This window comes from Agelaius tricolor, unplaced genomic scaffold (assembly GCF_023055355.1).
Source record: "Agelaius tricolor isolate 1412-34295 unplaced genomic scaffold, bAgeTri1.0.p SCAF_4, whole genome shotgun sequence".
Lineage (NCBI taxonomy): Eukaryota > Metazoa > Chordata > Aves > Passeriformes > Icteridae > Agelaius > Agelaius tricolor.
The window spans coordinates 8,777,360-8,800,475 of record NW_027269264.1 but is presented as its reverse complement, the minus strand read 5'-3'; the positions used below and the strand labels follow the sequence as shown (position 1 = coordinate 8,800,475).

Below are 23,116 nucleotides of genomic sequence, written 5' to 3'. Positions count from 1 at the left end.
ATACATGAACACCACTTATTTCATGCTATTTTCAAGCTTTAAGTCTGTGTCTGAAAGGGAACAGACCATTAAATGTGTGCTGTTAAGACATACCTCAGCACGCCAAGATAGTACGTTTTATCCATTATCTGTCTCTGAGGACCTGATAAAAGAAAGCAATATGATATTTTGTTTTAAAACCCCTAATTTAGATGAACTGTAAATTAGGAAGACAATTTGCAAAATTTACATTAAAAAATGTACAACTAATATCTTTTGGTGTCCCTATATAGTTATTATGTAATTTTTAAAAAGAAGACATTTTTGGACTGCTGTGAAGATAAACATTACTAATACAAATATACAAATAGTTACTATGTAACAGAGTATTTTAAGTATTCTGTAGTGATGGAAGAAGACAATAACCTTTTTTTATTCTTTTGAATTATTTTTAAAGACAGCTCAGTTATAGAAAAATGCTTATCTTCGGCTACCAAGATTAATGACAGAAAGAGGGATGCTTTAATTTTCTCTTTCTTTTTGCACCTCTTTTTAATCACAGCTCTTCACTCTGCAATTTACACAATGATGAAAAGCTTTCCTTTAAAAACCTAAATACTCTTTCAAAATGTTTGCAGACATCTTGAGGGTTATTTTCAGTATAAAATACCTTTCACTGCAGTTTTTATTCCACTTAATCCCTGTTGAGTCACTGGACGGTCTGCAACTTTAATCTGAGATGATAAGACTCCTCCAGGAGTCAAAGAACCACCACGAGAACCAGGTCTTGCTGTACTAGGAGGCATCTATAAAAAAAACCAAATGAAAAATCTACCAAGTCTGAAATATTACTTTATTATCCTTAAGTAATTGCCAAAGCAGTTAAAAACTTCAGTTAGTCTCTACACTCTTTCTGTAGGAATCTTTTAGCATTTACATCTCTTCAGGGAAGCAAAGCTTCAGATGAATATCTGCTGTAGAAGGTAAGGGATTACTTTTGAGCAGCTGTTCATTGTCCCATCTATCTGCAACATTAATGCTATGCTGGTCTCCCAGGTGAACTCTGGATGCTGGAGGTCCCTGATCTCCTCCAGGCAAGGTTAGCAAAACTTTATACAAAACTGAAATCTTAAATTCTTCTCAAAAAAGAACTTCTCCTCACTCTGCTCTTGGCACTAAAAAACAAGATTAGCAAAAGCAAACAAACAAACAATCTAAATACATAAAAATTAATGATATATTTTTAATATTTTCTAACATACCGCTGTTCCTACTCTGCCTGCTGACGGAGTCCTTGATGAAGAGGCAGGCCTTGACGAAGAGGTCAGTCCTATTCCCGATCTTGAGGCAGAACGAGCTGTGGGAGGTCTGTTACCGCTGGCCATACTCGTTTCCTCTTTAACTTCTCTCTGGTAAGAAAAGAAATCATCCTTTGATTTGCACAAGGTCCTTAAAACTATAAGAAACCGACTCTTTAAAGCATAACTCTTACTAGAATGCTATGGGGGGGGATGGTTTTGTTTCTTTCAGCAATCTGCAAAATACTTCCTTACTGGATGGTACGAGACCATGAGCGGCAGGGCTCGGGAAAGACCACTTAACGTAAGTTGAGGCAGCACTCTCTTTTCAGTGTTTAGTGAGCTCTCAGCTTATTCTTGTAGCATTTATTTTTTCAGTATCTGAATGCAAATCTTTAATGAAACAAACAGGAAGCAAGCAACTGGTGCAAATACTCATTCTGGTTATCTACAGAGGGTCCATAAACCATCACCCATCACTACAGCAATCCCAAACGGCAAATTTCGCCGCCCCTAAAGGAGCCCGTCAAGGAGCCCATCCCAGCCGCACAGCAGCGCAGAGCCAGCGCCGCGAACGCCCGGGAGGGCCGCGTCCCCTCACCGCGCCCCTCAGCCGCCATCAGCCCGCGGGCAGCGCCGCCGTATCGCAGCAACCGCTCGCGCGGATATCGCGATGGCCGCAAATCTCGCTCCAGCCTGCCCTGGCTCCCGAAGACTACGACTCCCAGAGGGCCTGGTGAGGGAAGAGCGGGGGCACAACCGCCTGCGTGAAGCGCGGTGCTTGCCGGGATAAGGACCCTCGCCTTGGTCCGGCGGCGCGCCCTGTGACGCCACTTCCGGCACGACTTCCAGCGGCGCGCGGCCCGTGCTGTGTCAGGCCGGCACTGCCGCCATGGCGGGTGAGGGCAGCACGTTCCGGCTGCGCTGCTCCCTGTTGGGGCACGGGCAGGACGTGCGCGGCCTCACCCGCGGCCTCTTCCCGGAAGGCAGCTTCGTGTCTGTCTCGCGGGACAGAACCGCGCGAGTCTGGGCCCCTGACGGGTGAGTGCTGGGCCGCGGCGGAGAGCGTGGAGGTGGTGCCACAGTGGCTCCGCCCGTGCCCCGCCGAGTTCGTCCGTGCAGCTGAGTTCTCCTCAGGGGCTGCCGGCAGAATCGGTGGGGCCGAGAGGGGTGGCGGGCGGCGGGAGCCTGTTCGCAGGCGGCGCTCGTTGTTGGCATTGTCACTTGTAGAGAATCACGTTAGAGGTTTAGAAGGGACTTTCAAGATCAGCTAGTCCCAGTCCCTCAGCCACGGGCGGGGAGACTTTTCACCAGAACAGTTTGCTCAGAGCCCTGTCCATTCTGGCCTTGAGCACTCCCGAGGGTGGGATATCCACAACTTCTCTGCAGGGGCCCTGTAGGCCCGTTTAGATACTGGAAGGTTGCTATGAGGTCTCCATGTAATTTTCTCTTGTCCAGGCTGAACAGGCCTAACTTCTGCATGCCTTTGGGGAAAGTTGTATGTTTTAAAGCCGTTTGCTGCACATCGATGTTGTAGTGTGCTTTGGAAATGGGAACAATGTCATTAGTTCTAGGCATCTTATTTTCTAGGTGGTATTAATAACGTTGTTTCTACCTCATGGTATTCAGTGCCCAAGTAATCCTGCTAAGTAACAGTGCTGCTATTTTGACAATAAGGCAGTGGGGTTTTTTTTGAAAAAAAAGCACATAAAAACCCCCCATCCTTTCTCACCCTTGTTAAACAAGCTTCTTTAAACATAAAATGGAATATGAACAAAATACTGTACAGAAAATTAAATACACAAAGACATAGAAAAAGAAAAAATACCCCAAGATTAATTTTTCTGATATTCTACTAATATGTCTCTTACTAATTTGTGTAGTTGAATTCACAGAGTGAATTTTTCAGCATATTACCTTGACCAGAAGCAGACCAGATACACTGCTAAGCAATGTGTGTAGGAGATGTGGGGTATTGCTGGAAGGTACAGGATGTACCTCCTCCCAGACTAGAGTTGTGTATTGTGATCTGTATTCTGAAGTTACTGGGCATGAATATTCTTCCCATTGCCTTCATGTAACATAGAAATAATTGGCAAATTTGCTGAGTGCTTACATGTCTCTTTGTATTGATCTCTGGAGCTCTGCGACTGAGGTGAAGAAAAACTAATCTTATTAAGGGGGTCTTACTAAGTCTCTTATCACAAGACAACTTGCTAAATTGCACAGAAATTTGCAGGAGGAAAGGAATTCTAGTTCTAACCCACAGTTTTTGAGAACTTTGTGAGGAAGAAGACATAACTTACTTGTATCAACTTAAAATGTTGATATTGATTATGCTTCTCTGCTTTGAAGGCTCAGGAACTACATTAGTCAGGGTTCAGTGGGTGAGGACACTGCTGTGTGCTGTTTTAGTTCAGGTTTTCCAAGAAGAGATGTTGCTCCTATGATTTGTTTTCTGTGCCTTAAAGGGAGATCTTTTAGAATCTAGAAGAGTATCATGATTTCCTTACATATTTCAAGCTTGCCAAGCCTTAGGGTTTGAAGGATAACAGTATGATATCATATGATAGCTTTTGTTTCTGAGGGAGGGGGAATAAATACAGGAAAACCTAACAAGCACACAACACCACAACCTACGTGTTTATTCTATGGGAATAAGTAGCTTTTTTTCCATTAGTGCTGTAACTGCTGAGATTGGCTGAGGATGAAGAAATGAGGGTGCTGGTTGAGTCAGTTATGATCTGTTTAATTTTTATTCCTCTGTAGTGCTCCTAGTGAAGAGGCAGTGAATACACGTGGCTGGCAGTAAACTACATTTTTGTGCTCTTACTTTAGCATGTACTTGGACATACATTTGAGTTTTCAGACCAAAAAAAGATGGCATAAAGACAAACTGTAGCTATTTCTGATCAAATTTGGCAGAGTGTTTGCCAATGAGCAAGTAAGAACAAAAGTCCTTCCAGGCCTATCACTGCATTGAAAAATAAGTGGAAAGCTTTAGTATTGTGTATGGGGAAGAATTCTGGGATGTAATTTTTCTCTTAAATTTCATTCTTTCTAGGCCATCTATAGTACTCACTCAGCACAAGGCAAGCATAGTTATTAATTAATAAGAACTGTAATTTACTGAAATAAAGTGCTGTTTCTGTCATGATTCTAAACTGATTATCATCTATGTTTAAGTCTTAACAGGGGTTTTACTGAGATGCACTGTATGAGTGGCCACTCAAATTTTGTATCTTGCGTGTGCATCATACCTCCAAGTGACCTCTATCCTCGTGGGCTGATTGCAACTGGTGGCAATGATCATAATATTTGCATTTTCACAGTTGACAACTCAGCTCCTCTTTACGTCCTTAAGGGTCATAAAAACACAGGTATGTAGTAATTGTACTTTGGAGATTTTTACATAAAAGTTAACGTGATTTATTAGAGAGGAAATTAATTCAAATTTATGAAACTCAGTTTTGATTTATTTGGTATATAATGTAGCAAACTGTTTAATTATGTTCTCTGCAAATAGGATTTTATAATCTTAATTCATGCAGTGACCATTCATTGCAAGGACTTCCAACTTTGTCCTGATGAATGTTTGAACTTTCACTGTCTCTCTAAATTCCTGGCAATTCACAGAATGATTACCCTTTTGTCAAGAATTGCACTTTAGTTCTTCATGTATTAATTTTTTTGTCAAAGCTGATACAAGTGGAAAAAATGAGCTTCCTAAATAAACTTCCTCTGCCCATTTTGTTACTTAGATGAGTATTTAATATTAATTGGTGCTTTAAATACAGAGCTTTGCAGTGTGTAAATTGCAGATTACCTTTCTACTAAATCTTTGAATCTCACCACAATTTCTTGGTGGTAGTATTTTACCCTCCAAGAAGGTGAGCTAAGTGTTTTTCATATGAAATAACTTCTTGAAGACATAAATTAGTACCTATAGAAAAAACTTTTCTTTCTCTTAAAAACTACACATTTGCATTAATTGTGTGTCTTGACTAGTTATCTCACCTGTTTGTCTTCATATTCTAGTCCAAGAGAAGAGATCTGTGACTGAGAGAAGTATAAAAATATGAGTGGCAAAAATATTTCAATTTTTTAAACGTAAAATTAAGAGAATTTTAAGCATCTTCTGTCTGGGTTGCAATGCAAGTACACTTCACTTAATTCTTCTCTAGACTCCTCAACACTAAATATGCTACTAATACCAAATAAATCCTCTTAAATGAATCTCTTGAAATTACTTAAGATTTGTGGCAGTGCAGGATACTTGTCAGTTCTGACTTAAATGTTCATTCCAGTTTGCAGCCTTTCATCTGGGAAATTTGGCACATTATTAAGTGGATCATGGGATACAACAGCAAAAGTCTGGTTGAATGACAGATGTATGATGACATTACAGGTATGAAGTTCCTCTACATGAATGTGAAATAAGTACTCTGAATTTGATTCTGACATGTCTTAACAGTGTTGGGTTTTTTGCAGGGTCACACAGCTGCAATATGGGCAGTGAAGATTCTTCCCGAACAAGGATTAATGTTGACTGGTTCAGCTGACAAAACTATAAAACTGTGGAAGGCAGGCAGATGTGAAAGAACATTCACTGGTAAATGTTGCTGCAGTTGATAATTTCATTGGTGTGGTCTGTTCTTGTCAAAAGAGAACAAACATTAAAATCTTACAAAAGCATGGATAAACTGAACAATATTTAGGCAGGATTTTGAAAGTAAACTACTTTTTGAAGTAGTTATATGTCCAGAGGCCACATGACTTCTAAAAAAATAAGATATTTTTCACAGAATTGTGAGCAATTAATTTTTTTTTAACTGTTCCCACAAAGATTTGTTGCATGGATTTAGATGTGAGCTATACAGAAGTGGTATACTGCTGCTAATGGAGACAATAACTGCATTAAAATTTTCTCTTCGTTTTGTAAAGGACATGAAGATTGTGTGAGAGGTTTAGCTATTCTCAGTGAAATGGAGTTCCTTTCCTGTGCTAATGATGCTAGTGTTCGAAGATGGCAGATCTCTGGCGAGTGTCTGCAGGTGTATTATGGACATACAAATTACATATACAGCATTTCTGTCTTCCCTCGATGTAAAGGTAGGATTCCTTCCCAACTGTTACAGAACATTCTTCAAAATGAAATGGGAGGGTGTGTATTCTGATTTTCTGTGCCACTGCCACAACTGAAGAACACAAGTATCGTTTAATTTTGTTCTTACACCTAGTGCAAATAGGTGTAAGAAAATACACCTATTTTCACTAGGTGGAAGAAAAAAATAAAATACATTGAGGTTGACTCCAAGTTGCACTGCTGTCAAAATTGCCCTGGCAGTATGTGGGATAAAAGGTCCTGGGTTAGGGCTAATTGAAGGCTTAAGTAAAACTTAGATGAAACAATAGGCAAAACTGTTGTCTTAGCTGACACCTGTATTTCAGTGCTGTTGCAGAGTAGTAAAATAGTAATGTGTGGCATGCCAGTAAAATAGTAATGTGTGGCATGCCATACTTCCACAATGTGCATTATATGTAGTTTAGGTTAAGAATTTCATGGTATGAGGCTTAGTTACGTTTGTTTTCAGAGTTAGAGATTTAGAGGTTCAGAACTAACTGTTGAGCCAGTTGCAGAAGAAATTCCAAGTCAGCGACCTTTGTGGGGTTTACTGGACACTTGCACATTTGTTCAATAGGTCAAGTGCATGTATATGGGTTAGTACATATATTGTAGACCTCCTATGCCTTAAAATCCCTCATTGAGGAGTTTGCAGACTTTTAAAATTGCTTTATGTGTGTTTCCTGATAAAGCAGGCTTACCTTCCAAAACTCAATTTGAAACAAATGCGAACTTAAGCAACTATAGTGCAAGATGAAACTATGATGATTATAAAATTGTTCAAGACCTTTAAAGGATGAAGGGATCTGTTTTGTCTTGGGCACAGTTTTATTCACTGTCTGGCTCCTTAATCTGCAATTTATGCACTTTGGATTTTTTGAGAAAAAAAATCTCGACTTGTAATTGAGAGAAGTACTAAATTGCAGAAAGATTCTTTTACTGTTGTGATTTTTAGATACCCAGTTTCAGAATAGCATCCATTATCACAGTATGCTAAAAATATACTTCAAAACTTTTTTTTATCTTTTTATTTTCAGATTTTGTAACAACAGGAGAGGATAGATCTCTTAGAATCTGGAAACAAGGGGAATGTGCTCAAACAATCAGACTCCCAGCTCAGTCTGTATGGTGCTGCTGTGTCTTAGACAATGGTGACATCGTAGTTGGTGCAAGGTATCCCAAGTTTTACTTTAAATATATTTGTGGATCCAAATCTGACAATCCTTGAAGAAATTGCCAGCATCACTTTGGATGTCAGTTTCATTTATATCTAAAAATAAAGCCATCAGAGTGTATGTGTGTTAAATATAAACATGCACTACACTACATCCAAGAAGTAATTTTTTTATGTCTTTCATAGAGGTAGAGTGAGTTCTTTGGAAATGTGGTAAATCATGAATAGACTTGAGAATAAATTTAGTAAACATGGTATAAAAACACTTTGCATAAGCATATTGTATCTTGACTTGAAAATTATTCTGAAGACAGGGTTACTTGCTTGATTCCTTCTCTGTATGGTTTTAGTATGAGAGTGAATTCCTTTCATAGCTATAATTGGGAGGGGTAGTTGGAAATAGTGATGGTTTATTGTGACATAGAAGTCACCATTAGAATTTATGTAGTTGTTGTGATATTTAAAATAGTATTTCTATTTGAATCTTTTCTCTCCATTCAGTGATGGAATTATTAGGGTGTTTACAGAGTCCTTGGAACGTACAGCAAGTGCTGAAGAGATTCAGGCTTTTGAAAATGAGCTTGCCCAAGCATCCATTGACCCTAAAACTGGTGATTTAGGAGATATCAATGCTGATGACCTTCCTGGAAGAGAACACCTTAAGGATCCTGGTAAGTTACTATACTTCTGTCATGTCAGAGGTGCCTCCAAATCTTGGTTGGAGGTATTGAAACTTCTGATGGTTTCCAAACTTAAAGCTTTAATCCCTTTCGATAGGGTTACTGAAGGAAATGGCTTAATTTGGCTCTGGTATCCTTTCACAGATTCTTTTGGAAACAGGACTCAAGGTTTTTTGGTTTTGGGGGTTTTCTTATTCTCCTATGAGATAATTTAGAAAAAGGTGGAATTGATGCTACATTATGTTTGAGATATTTTCTATCTGTTCTGCCAGCTGCACCAAGAGTATGTGAAACAGGTAATTTGTAAAAGGAATACTGAATATGCAAGCTTTTTTCTTAATAAAAGTAGAAATGCAAATTTTTTGCTTTAGCTTTTGGCTTGAAAAGTGGTCTTGATGGGCTCAGTTCACACTTTGTAGGTACTTGAGAATGCAGTAGAAGCAATAGTAAACATTATTCTTAAACAGACAAATACTTTTTCCCAAGGTGAAGTAACTGGTGACTTCAGCCCTTGGCTATGATTAGGAAGTGGCATAGATTTTAGATCCATATGAAACTTTGCATCTTGTTAGACTATGGGAGAATGCCACTTTTCTTAATTGGTATCTCACTGAGAAGCTGATAAACTTCTAAAGTACTTGACCTAAATATTGGTTTGGCCATTTAGTCGGCTGGCAGATACTGTTACCATAATTGTAAAATGCTCATTAAGATAGCTGATATTCTTGTTGTGAGATGTAGTATTTTGTCTGTTTTTTGCTGGGATAGAGTTGATTTTCTCCATAGTAGCTATTATGAGGCTGTTTTGGATTTGTGCTTGAAAACAGGGCTGATAACACAGGGCTGTTTTTGCTATTGCTGAGCAGGGCTTACACAGAGCCAAGGCCTTTGCTTCTCCTCACCACCCCACCAGTGAGGAGGTGGAGAGTGTGCAGGGAGCTGGGAGGGGACACAGCTGGGACAGCTGACCTCAACTGACCCAAGGGATATCCCCATACCATTCAGCATATAATATAGACTAGGGGGAAGAAGAAGGAAGTGAGAGGGGGTTTGGAGTGTTGGCATTTGTCTCTCCAGGGAATTGTTGAGCCTGATGGAGCCTTGCTCCTCTGGAGACAGCTGAACACCTGACTGCCCATGGGAAGTGGTGCATGAATTCCTTGTTTTGCTTTGCTTGTGCATGTAGTTTTTGACTTACCTTTTTAATTGTATCTCAGTCGCCAGATTTTTCACTTTATTCATCTGATTCTTTCCTGCACCCCAACCATGAAGCCAGTGAGTGTGTCTGTGTGGTGCTTAGTTGCCATCTGGGGTTAAACAATATATCTGCTTAATTCCCGTGCTTTTGTTTCAAGTGTTGTTGAACTATTTTTAAATTTTTAATGCTGAGCACCATTTGAATATTTTTCTCTCCTAAAGTAAATCATATCCTTGAAATTGTTTGAACTCCTGCCTACAGGAACAAGAGATGGACAGACACGGCTTATTAAAGATAATGGGAAAGTAGAAGCATATCAATGGAGTGTAAGTGAAGGAAGATGGATAAAGATCGGTGATGTTGTTGGTTCTTCTGGAGCCACACAACAAACGTCTGGAAAAGTTTTATTTGAAGGAAAGGTATGTCCAAACTTTAATTTGTTTCATTCTTTCCTAAGTAACTGGTCTTTGTTCAGATAAAATAAAATTTAGAAAACAGGTATTTAAAAAATATCTGTATTAGAAAACAGGAACTTTTTTGTTACCTTTGATCTCAGAGGTAGAAGTGTAAGTAAGTACAGTTTATTACTTACAAAACATATTTTGTAAAATGAGCAAGCTAATGGGCACAAATTATTTTGGAGAAAGGTAAACCATTAGTAGAGAAATTGTCAAGTTCTATTGCATGTATTGTTAATACCTTGAGAAGTTAGTTTAAATATCCGTCCCAAAGGAAATGAACTTTGTAATGCAAGGCTTACCTAAATTGTTAGGTACCAGACTTTCTGTACCGCTTCTCTATAGTAACTATTGAACCTCAAGGTAAGCTGACCTAAAGACATATAAGCTGAAAAATGTTTCCTTTACTGAAACATACACAGAAAAGCTGGTCCACCACAGAAGAAATGCCTCCAAAATACTGATTTTCACTCTCACAGATTTTAAAGAAGCATTAGGAAGTCGTTTGCTAGCATTAGAAGTGTGCTTTTAAGACTCAAATTTCTTGAGGTATCTGATTGCTCTATAGCATTGGAGGGAGCCAGAGGTGTCAATGAGAGTGACCTCTCATTGTAATTTGTAATATATCTGCACACTCATTACAATGATATGTTGTTTTACTCTGCTCTTCTTAAGCAGAGAATTCTGGAAAATATAGGTTTAAGTCTGTGATGATTTTGGCTGAGACAGAGTTTGTATTCTTCTTAGCAGCTGGTACAATGCTATGTGTTTTGGATATAGTATAGCACCAGTGTTACAACACAGTGATGTTTTGGCTGTTGCTAAGTAATGTTTAGTGTTTACCCTAAATCAGCAAATGTTTACTTGCAGTCTCTCAGGAGAGTATTGCTGATATGTTCTGTAAGTAGCAGTGGTTTAAGCTTTTAGGCTTAAGTTAGACTACATTTAATACATCATTATGTAAAAAGTGCTGGAAGACTTCTAATGTGTTTTTATTTTTATTCCACTTAAAGGAATATGACTATGTTTTCACCATTGATGTAAATGAAAATGGGCCTTCCTACAAACTGCCATATAACATTACTGATGATCCTTGGCTGACTGCATACAACTTCCTGCAAAAGAATGATCTAAATCCTATGTTTCTGGATCAGGTGGCCAAGTTTATTATGGACAACACTAAGGGGCAAACACTGTTGAGTACAAGTAATCAATTTTCAGATCCATTTACAGGTAAATATTTAATATTAAACTATGTGATGACATTAGATACTCCTCCGAGTTTTGTGTCTTCAGCACACTCTGACTGATCTTCGACACCATCATTAGTGAAGATGTGGAGTAGGACTGGATGCAGTACTGACTCCTGGGGTACACCACCAGTGGCTGGCTTCCAGTAAATGTTGTTGCATTGGCCACCATCCTCTGGCCATGGTTGTTCCAATCCATTTCACTTTCATAGAATCATAGAATCATTAAGATTGAAAAAGACCTCTAAGAATATTGAGTTCAGTCATTAACTGACCATTTCCATGTTCACCCCTAAATCATATCCTCATATTCACTTAGTTCTTTGGATACTTCAGGGATGATGATTCAGACACTTCCTTGGGCAGCCTATTCCAATGCCTGACTACCCTTCCAGTATAGAACTTTTCCTAATATCGAATTAAGCACTCTCCTGGCACTGGCTTGAGACCACTTCTTTGCATTCTTTTACTGGGAGAAGAGACTGACGCCTACCTTGATACCTTTGAAATTCTTGTAGAGAGCACTAAGGTCCACCTGCACCACTTAAACATCCCCAGTTCCTTCAGGTGCTTCTCATAAGACCTGTGCTCCAGACCCTTCACCAGCCGCATTGCCCTTTTCTGGACTTGCCTGCAGCACCTCAGTGTGTTTGTTGTCATGAGGGGTCCAGAACTGATCATGGGATTTGAGGTGTGGCCTCACCAGGGCCAAGTACAGAGGGACGGTCACAGCCCTGGTGGGATAAAAGCCAAGATACTGTTGTCCTTCTTGGCCACATAGGCACACTCCTGGGTCATGGTCAGGCAGGTGATGATCAGCATTGCCAGGTCCTTTTCTTCTGGGCAGCTTTCCAGCCACTCTGCCCCCAGCCTGTATCTCTGCACAGGGTTGTTGTAACCCAAGGGGAGGACCCAGTACTTGGCCTTGTTGAGCCTCATAGAATTGCCCAGGCAGGCTTCAGTGTTGTAGCTCTTGAACTTCTTCTGCAGATACTTTCATATCTTTAAATGATTGAGGGCAAAGGCACAGATAGTTCTGAAAAAAAAAAAAAATCCGAAAAACAAAGAATATTCAGCAAAATTCTAATCAAGCCAGTTGTATTTTTCAGTCTAGTCTTTTTTTCCAGTGAAGGAAAGGTCCAGTTTTCATACAAGAAGTGCCAGATGCTGTTGAGGCAATTAATAAAATACAAAAATTTGGCCAGAGAATTAGTCAAAATACATAAATGTGAAATACATTAATTTTTCAGGCAGAAAATGGAACTAGAACAAGTTGATTACTGATAAGCTAAACCATTGTTCATCAATTACATCCTGCTTATCACATTTACAAAACAAGCTAATTCAATTAATTTCAAAAAGATGAATTTTAGAAGAAAACAGCATTAAAATAATTGAGCTAGATCTTTTTCTTGCAAGGGACTGAAAATGGGAATACAGGCTTGTTGGTTTATATGTAAATCTGAGAGCTGCAGTTGTTCCAGAAGTAATTAGTTTGGAAAAGACCTCTGAGATCAAGTCTTACCTATGACTGAACAGCACCATGTCAACTAGACCATGGTACTAAGTGCCACACATTCAGTCTTCCCTTTAACACCTCCACCACCTCCCTGCTCAGTTCATTCCAGTATCTTCCAATCACCCTTTCTATGAAAAAATTCTTCTTCATGTCCAACCTCCCCCAGTGCAATTTAAGGCTATGCCCTCTCCTGTCACTGGTTGCCTGGGAGAAGAGGCCAATCCCCAGCTGGCTACAGCCTTCCTTCAGGAAGTTGTAGAGTGAGGTAAGGTGTCCCCTGAGCCTTCTCTTCTCCAGGCTAAACCAAACCCAGCTCCCTCAGCCACTCCTCATAGGATAGGCACTCCAGACCTTTCACCAGCTTTGTTACCCCCCTCTGGATTTTAATAACACCAAGGTGTGTTTAATAGTCATTGCTTTTCTCACTGTTTGACTAGGTGCTGGACGTTATGTTCCAGGCTCTTCATCTGGATCAAGTGCAATACCTGGAGCAGACCCATTTACAGGTAATGTGAAATTCATATCTGTCTGGCTAGCACTTAAGATACGCATTTCAGTCATTTTCTGTTGCATTACATGTTTAGCCCCAGACAGCTGTTTCTTAGAGTTCTCTGTTTGGGGCAGTAGTGTGGAACAGCCTAGTAAGATGGGCTCTGCCACTGCAAAGCATACTGAGATCTGTTCAGTAGAGGTAAGCCCTCTGCTGTTGGGTCTGCCTCATGTCACTCTGTCCACTACAGCAGAAGAGTAAGGACCTAAACCTTTTGTTTTGCCAGACTTCATACTCATGAACCACACAAGATCGGGTATATTCATAGAGGTAGTTTTCCATTTTCATTTTTACTTGGTTTTTTTACATGATCTTTGTTGGTACCATGCACCCCATACTTTATATTCTGATCCTCACTGGTGTAGCTATTGTAAAGTCCTCCTCACTAATTTAGTAATCTTGTTTGCAAAAACATTCCCAGTTCCAGCCCTGCATCAGCAGACTTCTCCCATCCCTGATTAGGAGCTCTTGGTCCTCAAAGAGGTTCCTGTAATCACTTTATGCCAAGATCTTGCCTGCAAAACCAGCTGTGCAGTCAGTTGCGGACCCACTTGATAAGTATATTTGTATTCAAGCATTTCTGCTTTGTTCAGAGTAACAAAGAAATGGCCTGAACTCTTCAGCCTTGTTCTCAGAGTTCTCTAATCACACTTGAAATCCTCCAAGACCTCCTTGGCAAAACCATTGATTGCCATGTGGAAGAGTAGCAGGGTAACAGTCTGAAGGCCAGGCAAGGCTTGGCAGTGTCTCTTTGGCATCCTGAATCCTTGCTCCAGCAGACACGTACCTCACAAGTACCAGGCCATATGCATAGACGGGTGCCTCCCTACCATGCAGGAGGTTACTCTGCTTCCCATCACTGCTGCTTGCCTTTCCTGTTTTTGCAGACAGGAGGTGTAGTTTCAGCTGTAGTTTCTTAACACATCACTGCTGGGTGTTGGTCCACACCAGTGCCAGAGCGCTCACTGCCTGCTCTGCAGTTGCAGATCCACAGGTAGAGCAGAAGCCTTTGTGCTGTTAAAAAAACTCACAGCCTTCAGTCTTCTCAGTCTTGACCAGCCTTCTGTGTCCAGCTGTTTCTCCTCCATGGCTTTTGTGGCTCTGTGGTCTCTGCAGATGGAGGCCTCACTGAGGCCTCAGTGCAAGAGAGTCCAGCTCCCACAGGAGAGACCACTCATGGCTCAGGCACAAGAGATACACTGCCAGGGCAGTGTGCCCTCCTGTTGGAACTTGTCATGGATAAGGTATCTGCTGTGCTGTAGCCTTCTTCACCTGTGAGTGCCAGAGATCCCACAGTGTCCCACAGTGATGACACAGTGTCTCCCAGCTGTGGCTTACAACTTGTGAATGCTGTCATCACCAACATCCGCACACAGGCATTGATTTAATCCTTAAAGAGGTGTTGAGCATTACTTCATAATTCCTTTAGTGCACAAAAATAATTTCTAATAGTTTTGTTTGAAAAGTAGTAACTAAATACAGGTATACATAACCTCTTTATTGGTGGTGGTGTTTAAAAACTTGACATCTTTGTTAGGAGCTGGTCGCTATGTTCCTGGTTCAGCATCAAACACAGTTCCTCCAGTGGGCGGGGTTGATCCATTTACAGGTAAGAGACAATGTCTGCCAGTGAAAAACATTCCTGATTGTTGGGTTTGGTTTTTTTCTCTGACATGAATTCTGCATTGATGCAAATTCATACTTTATTAAAAATAGCAGATTGAAGCTGCTTATACTCTGAAATTAATCATAAAAGAGGGATAACAGAGCCTTCTTCCTTTGCATACAGGAATCATGCACACAAGCTTTAAAATGTATAATAATAATAATCTGAGAGGATTATTGATCTCCTAGTAGTTGTGTTGTTGATCAGAGAAACTGGTATATAGTTAATGGGCATTATACAATATCAGCCACTAGACCTGTGAGTTTAAGAAATCATTATGGGTGATGATAAAAGCTCTATATTGCTCCTTATAAAAAGACATTTCAGGCTACTATTGCATGTGCCCTAACTTGGTCATGTCTGCAAATCTTCTAATATGTAAACAGTTTCATTGTGAAAATAATAAAAATACAAGATTTCAGGGGCAAGAGGGATATTTTTCCTAAAAAGATCCTTGCCATTTTTATGTGTTAACTACAATAGCCGTTGCTATAAGTGACTATGTATTTAGTTCACATAATTAAGAAATGACTGTTAATAATTTCAACTTGTAAACTTTTCATGAGGGGGGAACAGTTTGTGAAGATATTGCTTTCAGTTTTAACCCCTGAATGTAAAAATAATGTAAGAAATGACAGCTGTTTGCATAGACATTCGGGGTTTTTTTCAAGAGATATTTTTCCGAGTAATGTCCAGCAGTAGAGAGTTACTGCTAGGACATCATTCCATATCAGACATCTTGGTACACTGTTGAATGCTCTGTATTGCCCTTCTGTAGGAATGGATGCCTACCAGTCAGCTGCAGCTAAAGTTGAAAATATTTATTTTCCGAAGAAAGATGCTGTCACCTTTGACCAGGCCAATCCTACGCAGATACTGGGTCAGTGTTTTAATATCAAGGATTTTTTTTTAAATATTTTTGAAATAATTTGACTAACTGAGCTTTTTAAAAAAAACATTTCCTTAATGCTAGATCCATTACATTAATCTAATACTTTGGTTTTTAAATCACACTGAAGATTGAATATAGCACATGTCATAAGCAAAACATGATCACATGATTGAAGTAAAAATAGAAAAATTGTGATCACACTAAGAACATACACCTTTATTGTTTTTACTACTTAATAAAAGAGCAAAAATAAATTGTATTTCAGTTATGAAAGCTCTGTTGTTCTTATGACTCCTTTCTGCATTTTTATCTTTGTTTTCTAAAATTTTTCTACAAATTCTGAATCTTTGTGTCGCATTGTTAAGTGGAATTAATAGTAGCAATCATTGTGATAATTAAAATCTTGAAATGAGAAATTGTCAAATTGGAAAACACGTTTAAAAAATCTTACCTCCCCAAAACCACTCAATTGCAATAGTTGCTACTTGTTTATAAAGTGCTTTTGTAGCATTTCAGTTGAGATCTCAATTTCTAAGGTTCTGTTTTGGGAAAGTTGTGCCTCTTCTTTTGGTATTATAGGCAAATTAAAGGAACTTAATGGCAGTGCAGCTGAAGAACATAAGCTTACTGAAGATGACTTGATAACCCTAGAAAAGTTACTGTCTGCAACATGCAACACCTCTACGGAAACACCTACAGCACAGCAACTTCAGACTTTATGGAGAGCAGTTAACTGGCCAGAAGGTAAACTCTTACAATTGTTTTTTGCATCATCTCATCAGTACTTCACCATGAATAAAAAGTCTCATCATGCTGTGTGTTACACTGAGTCAGTCCCAAAGACTTGATAGCCCAAGTAGAAAAGAGAAGATGAATAAGAGGTGCTGACAGCAGTGATCAGCTTCAGGGGCAAATTTGGTAATTGGTTGTCAATTTTTGTTGGCAAAATAATTAACATAAAGAGGAAACTTGATATAAAAGTCAGTTATGATTATTTCATTAGCAGGGCCATCCTCAAAAAGGTGTGAGACTTGTCAGGAAATAGAGCAAGGAAGTGCAAACTTGGCATCCTAAGCCGTTACCAAATGAGAGATGAAATTATGAGATAAATTATGGGGGGAAAAAATCAAAAATAGCTCTGGTTTAATATGGTAGAGAAGAAGTTACTGATGCTATGCTATATGACCAAAACTGCATTAGTGAAATGACATGCTGGAAGAATGGAAGTGGAGGTGATATAATTACATTTAATAATATTGTCAGCACTGATGGATTGGAAAAGCTATTTTGGTTGTTACAGCACATTCTGGAAGAAACAATTCTTTGCATATACAAATATCTGAGAATGGTTAAAATTAACTGCTTTTTTAAAATTGCAGTTAAAGATTTACTAATAGGAAAAACATTTCAATATTTAAAATTCATGTTCATTTTATAATATCACTTAATCAAACAGTGTTTTGCATAAAGAGGAGCTGGTGATGGCCAATGTCATACCTTCCAGACTCTTTGTATTGTACAAGGCATTAATTCTGAAGATTCTGCATATGTGCAGGAAAAAACCTCTAATAAGATAAGTAGTTGGGCAGGTTCAGCTTTGATTTGGTAGAAAGCATTGGATACCAGTAGTAGATGCAAGGAGACATATGTATTCAGAATCTGGGAAAGCAGGGACATTACAAGGTTTCAATTCAGTTTCCTTACAATGATTTCCAGCTCTTCAGTTGAGAACATATTTTTTATTTTCTTTTCTTGTAAGCAGTTTTGTAGCTATACTGTACTGTAAGTTATGGAATGAGGACAAAGGGAGATGCTGTCTATGTAGGGGTGTTCAATCACTGAACTTGCAGCTTTCAGAGACTTTTTTGGATTAGTTACCATATCTTGTGCTTAACTTCAGTGTTATCAATTTGAGATTTTAGACAAAGAAAAAATTATAAGATTTTCTGCAAAGCCCTGTGTTAATCCTAAATTAAGGATTATGGGTTTTTTAATGATAATTGAACGTGACTAGAATGGATTTGTCAATATTTGTCTTTATGAATGTGAAACAATTTATGCTTTACTTACGCTTGAAACTGTTAGTGTCTGTTTCCAAACCTGCAGGGCTAAGAAGGTCAGCATCTGAAAGAAACTCACTGATAAATTTACACATAATGCAGTATTAATACTATGATTTTGTTTTGTTTTGTTTCTTAGATATTGTTTTTCCAGCGCTAGACATTCTTAGATTGTCTGTCAGGCATCCCACTGTGAATGAAAACTTCTGCAGTGAAAAGGAGCATGTACAGTTTATCATCCTTCTTCTTAAATTTCTGAATCCTAAAGGCAAACAAGCAAACCAGCTGTTGGCACTTAGAGCTCTTTGCAATTGTTTTGTCAGCCATGCAGGCCAGAAGCTCATGATGGAACAGAGGGATGAAATAATGACACAAGCAATAGAAACGAAATCAGGCAATAATAAGAACATCCACATTGCACTGGCCACACTGACATTGAACTATGCTGTATGTTTACATAAAGTCAATAACGTTGAGGGCAAAGCTCAATGTTTATCAGTAATCAGCACAGTTATGGAAGTTGTTCAAGATCTTGAAGCTATTTTTAGACTGCTTGTGGCTCTTGGGACGCTAATCAGTGATGATACAAATGCTGTGCAATTAGCTAAGTCTCTGGGAGTTGATTCTCAAATAAAAAAGTATGCCTCTGTATCAGAACCAGCTAAAGTAAAAGAATGCTGTAGGTTTGTTCTTAATCTGTTATAATAATTTTTTCTTAGCACTTGGAAGACAGTATATATAGAAAAAAAGATGCTTTTGTTCATATTTTATGACAGACTATACTTGGGAAAATACTGTGGATTAATTACACTTGTTGCAAGATACAGAAAAATAAAACTTTTTTCACTGTTTGTCATTGGACTGCTTTTCTGAAGTGATCAGTGCACAGAAACTTCGCAAGGAGTCTGGACATTGCCCAGATAAAAATAGGACACCAAGAAGTCAAACTATATCAGTACTTACAGGTCATGCAGACAGCAAGGTAGGAAATGGCTGTTATTTAGTGACTGTCAACTCTGGCACCCACCCCAAACACATTCTGTGTTCCAGCATGATTCGTCTGTTTCTTCACTGTGGGGTTTTTTTCAGTGGATGAGGGGCCCCGTGATCTCCTTAAGTTCAGCAGTGCATTTCACAAGCTTATTAGTTAACCTCAGTTAATATTAACCCTTGTCAAATAGCCTGGTAAGGAAATTTTTCAGCAGCTTTCTCCACTTCCTTTTGAAACTTAACTTGCTAGATGACTTTTTGAGGGGCAGAACCTCTACCTGCCATATGGATATTGTGTTTCACTCATAAATTTGTATCTTGCAGCTTGTAAAATGGCGTGAACTTCTAGAGAAGCCTTTAACTTGACTTTTTAATTTTTAAGAACAGGAATACCCCACTGGTTAATAGCAGATGTCTTATTCCATGTTGTAAAATCTAGATGATTAAAATAGGTCATTTTGAAGAGTGGGAGAGCTGTCTACACCTAGAGAAGAGATTGAGCAGGAGAAGCTTGAAGAAGCTTCCTAAAAGTGGTTGGTGTACCCTGCCTGCCAGTGTTTTGAGGCATTTGGACATTGTCCTTGAGGCTCTAATTTTTGTCCAGAAATGGTCAGGTCTCTTTACAACTGAAATACTCTGTTGTAAACTGCACGTATTTGAAGTCAAGTTTTATGAATCAGCTTTAACTTCGTAACTGTGGTGACTGTTGACAGGGGAAAATAATACTTTGCAACTTATTCCAGCAGATCTAAGATGTTCAGCTGAAAAGGGAAATGTTATTTTCTACTGCTGCAAGCGTTGCAATTGGGTTCAGAATTAAGATGAGCTAAAGAGGGTCAATGTTTAAGTTGCATTTTTCATTAGACTAATAAAATGGAAAATAGGAAAAAAGGGTCAGAATTCTGGCCCATGAACTCCACACCCCATGATACCTGCCTATGTTAGATGTGAAGAATTTTGTGACCAAGAGCTCTTAACTTTTGTTTTGCTCCAGCTACCTGAACTGAGTTACTACACTGCTTCCAGCAAACTTTGTCTCTCAGATCTTTAGTTGCACACTTGTACACTTACACTTTGGTTGGATTTCCAGATAAATACCGTCACAGTCCTGATCATGGTCTGAGTCACACACTTTCTGATTTGATCTATTGGAGGTTCATATATGAGGCAGTCCGACAAATTACTTGTGATTTACAGTGCTTGATAGATGAACCCCTTCCTGGGAAAGCGTGTAAGAACCTACCTTTAGGAAACATGTCTGTGAAATAATGTGCCTGTCTGTTGAATTTTGGTTGCCTACTATACAATTGTTCTTGAAGCTTCAGCATTCTAATGTTGTACTCTTCAACTGTGTTTGTACCTGTATAAGAAATTATACTTGTCTTAATATTTTTGGTTTATTATTGTGGGATGGCTCTGTTACAGGTTATCTCTTTATGTGAAAATTGTTATGAATTTCTCAGACCAAAAATTAATGTTTATATTAATAAACATATTCTGGCAACTCCCAAGAAATGGTATATTAAAAGGTATTACAAAATTCACTTAAACTTGCAGAGAAATTATGAGGCACAGCAAAAAATCCTTCTGGGGACAGCAGCATTAAGTGTTAGGCGAGATAAACAAAGCAGGCCAGGACTGTTTGGAGAGAAAGACACCTGCTGCCACAGGGTACTGTGTTACCAACCCTTCCATGATCTAGCATCATCTGAGGAAACAGGGAGTGGGGAATTGCTTTTGATTTTAAATGGCACTGTTTAGAACTCCATTGTGGTTCATGTCAGCATCCACATGCATAAACACATAAATGCGTGTAAGGGTACTGCACAATCTGCTGCTGGGGTCACCAATAAGAAGAATTCCTTGGGAATGTCAGCAGGATGAAATTACTGTTGCAGTGAAAGAATGTTATATCCGTAGTGGGAAATGTGCCAGACATGAGATCCACAGGATACAATCAAAAAATTTTGAGACCAGAGGCCATTGAAAATGAGTATGTGCCTGGCACACAACTGGGAGCTGGCTTACTATCTACAGTAGTACATTTTGAATAAGTTGATCTGCATGCTACGGGTTCCTGATTTCATTTATCAGGGGAATAGTTGAAGTATGTTTGAGAGATTTCAAGAGCCCCTTGAAGAGAAGCTGTGTCTTCTGCTAAGAATTCAAAGTCTCTCAGTAGATGACACAATTCTTTTGGCATCTTTTTCTGAGATATGAAGATTTTAGAAAGAATAGCCAACAGCACACAGTAGCATCTCACATTAAAGCATTGCTGTTAGGCATGGCTCGGGTTTTATGAAGTGGAAAAACTTGGGATGTAGTTAGGCCAAAGCTCAGGACAAGTATAAAATGCCTTCCTAAGGAACTAAACGAGGAGTCAAAACAGACTTCTGTCAGCACCAACTACTGGACTTTCCAAGATAGAAGAAGACTACAGTAACACAAATTGGTCCAATCTATCACAAGGTTTCTTTAATGTCTGTTATTATGATGCACTTTGCTCATATCAGAACCCAAGTAAGCAGTGTTAATTACTCAGTCGTGTTCAGGCTACAGCCAGAAATAGACTTAACTTCAGTCTGCAAACCTATTTCATTAAAAGTAGTGTACACTGAGCTGTACATTCATGAATAATTGGATGCAGTGACTTTTTTATAATGTAACATGCTATAATAATCTACAGGAGGAGTCTTACCATAAATCAGTATTACAGAGGCAACTCCAAATGCTTTAGGAAATGTAATAGCCTGCTAGTTTCAATTGTGTGAAGTATTTTTCTTAAAAATACTTAGTTAAGCTTCTCAGCTGAATGTGATCCATTACTGTATACTGTGATCACTTGCCTCTTTTTGTCACTTTCTCCTTAAACCATCAAAAAATCCAAAGTATAGGAACAGTAGATCTTTCCCATCTTTTCAAAATGTGTACTAAATAGACTGAAATTAAATGTTTGGCAACAAGATTCCCTATACAGCAGTTGAGAGCCTGAAGAGTATCTGGGTGTTTTCAGATGTCCTATTCTTAGAGTAGTTTTTTGATGCTTATCCACTGTAGAGATTGAGGTTTCAAATTTGGTGGGAAATTTTGTTTCCAGACTTTCCAGTTGCAAAGATAAATTTGCAATGTTCATGACACCACTGTTGGTCTGTACAAAACACATTAAAATATAGTTTAAAGTATGAACTACCCCTTTTTGACAGCAGAATTTGAAGCCTGTGAGTACATAAATTTGTATATTGTTACAAATCTTTCTATCAACAGTCCAGTTAGCTTCTGTATTCTGTATTCTACATTCATTTAAAACACAGTTTGCATGCCTAAGCATACACTGCTAGACTTTTTATTTTCCTTACAGTTGCTCAAGGGATCCCATTTTCATCCCAAACTTAGACGCCTCCTCAGTGTTTCCTAATCACATTACCTCTGCCACCTTTAGAGTATGCTGAGGCTGTTATTCAGTGATGATAAATATGAACATCTATTCCCACAATCCAGGTAATTTTAACAACATATGCTAATCAGGATTAACTCTGATACTAATCTGCCTTTGCAGGGACTCAGGCTTGCTGAAAAAAGAACTGATGGTACTTAGTAAATTCTAACCCTTTTGGAAACGGTGTCAGCCTATGCAAATACATATCATCTTCCCACAGAAATTCTGATACCAGTAGTTTTATACAACTTGCATTCAGCAGACTTCTGCCTAAATGGGCCAGTACCTCCCATTTGAAGATCCAACCCAACATGGACAAACTGGATGGCAACATGTTTGAATCTGGGAAAGAAAGCAGACAAAAAAGAGCAGACATTCAGTTGTGTTAAGTAAAGAAGAAAATTATTGCATATCTTTGCACAGTAAAGAAGATATTTAATACAAATGCTCTCTGCCTAATTATGGACATTTGTCTACCCTAGTCTTTAATTTTGACTAACCTCTTTAGGATAATAGACTGAGTTCCCTCTGTAACTAATCTTATTGGTGGCAGAAAGTTGATCAGTGTCTTCATGAATTGCACAAAACAGCCGCCTGCCTTAAACAGGCTTCTCTGCTGCAATTCCTAATCGTTTGCATCCCATGAAGAAACTTCGCCAGTACACATTAAGTATCATGGAAAAAGTTATTGTTGTTCCAAAGTTATTGGCAATGCCAAACAGCTGCCAAGGGAGGAGTTTGCAGGTCCTTGCAGCATTGAAACAGGTTGAAAGTCAGGGAAAAAGTCAGAATTAAACAGTAGCTACAGAGGATAGAACTGTGGAATCATCGTTGAATCATC

At 38.9% G+C, this 23,116-nt stretch overlaps 2 protein-coding genes across 4 annotated transcripts in view; one reads left to right on the top strand and one right to left on the bottom strand.

Moving 5' to 3' along the window:
• IFT74 (intraflagellar transport 74) overlaps positions 1-2,034 on the bottom strand; it is a 37,190-nt gene extending 35,156 nt beyond the window's left edge. The window contains exons 1-4 of one of the 2 annotated variants that reach the window (XM_071424513.1): positions 1,879-2,034; positions 1,242-1,388; positions 650-785; positions 94-142 (exon numbers count right to left, since the gene is read on the bottom strand). In XM_071424513.1, coding sequence (XP_071280614.1) covers positions 94-142; positions 650-785; positions 1,242-1,364 — 308 coding nt within the window. In that variant the 5' untranslated portion in view covers positions 1,365-1,388; positions 1,879-2,034. Of the gene's footprint in view, positions 1-93; positions 143-649; positions 786-1,241; positions 1,389-1,878 lie in introns of those variants that run through there. The other variant, XM_071424514.1, reaches the window with a different exon arrangement.
• Positions 2,035-2,091: 57 nt separating this feature from the next.
• PLAA (phospholipase A2 activating protein) lies at positions 2,092-20,354 on the top strand. 2 transcript variants are annotated; one of them, XM_071424512.1, is made up of 14 exons: positions 2,092-2,318; positions 4,473-4,657; positions 5,585-5,685; positions 5,769-5,889; positions 6,222-6,389; positions 7,440-7,575; positions 8,078-8,247; positions 9,716-9,873; positions 10,926-11,145; positions 13,119-13,187; positions 14,769-14,840; positions 15,676-15,777; positions 16,369-16,533; positions 17,989-20,354. In XM_071424512.1, exons 1-14 carry the CDS (start codon positions 2,170-2,172, stop codon positions 18,552-18,554), a joined length of 2,382 nt encoding a protein of 793 aa, XP_071280613.1. In that variant the 5' UTR covers positions 2,092-2,169; the 3' UTR covers positions 18,555-20,354. The 2 variants fall into 2 exon arrangements, with proteins under 2 accessions (XP_071280613.1, XP_071280612.1); XM_071424511.1 differs by having other exon boundaries at positions 2,093-2,318; positions 4,464-4,657.
• The last annotated feature ends 2,762 nt before the right edge of the window (positions 20,355-23,116 follow it).

Excerpts from the sequence above, each read along its gene's own strand:
- PLAA (XM_071424511.1), top strand. The coding sequence starts at position 2,170 with ATGGCGGGTGAGGGCAGCACGTTCCGGCTGCGCTGCTCCCTGTTGGGG. Across the intron at positions 7,576-8,077 it reads GACATCGTAGTTGGTGCAAG|TGATGGAATTATTAGGGTGT; the intron begins GTATCCCAAGTT and ends CTCTCCATTCAG. Across the intron at positions 8,248-9,715 it reads AGAACACCTTAAGGATCCTG|GAACAAGAGATGGACAGACA; the intron begins GTAAGTTACTAT and ends TCCTGCCTACAG.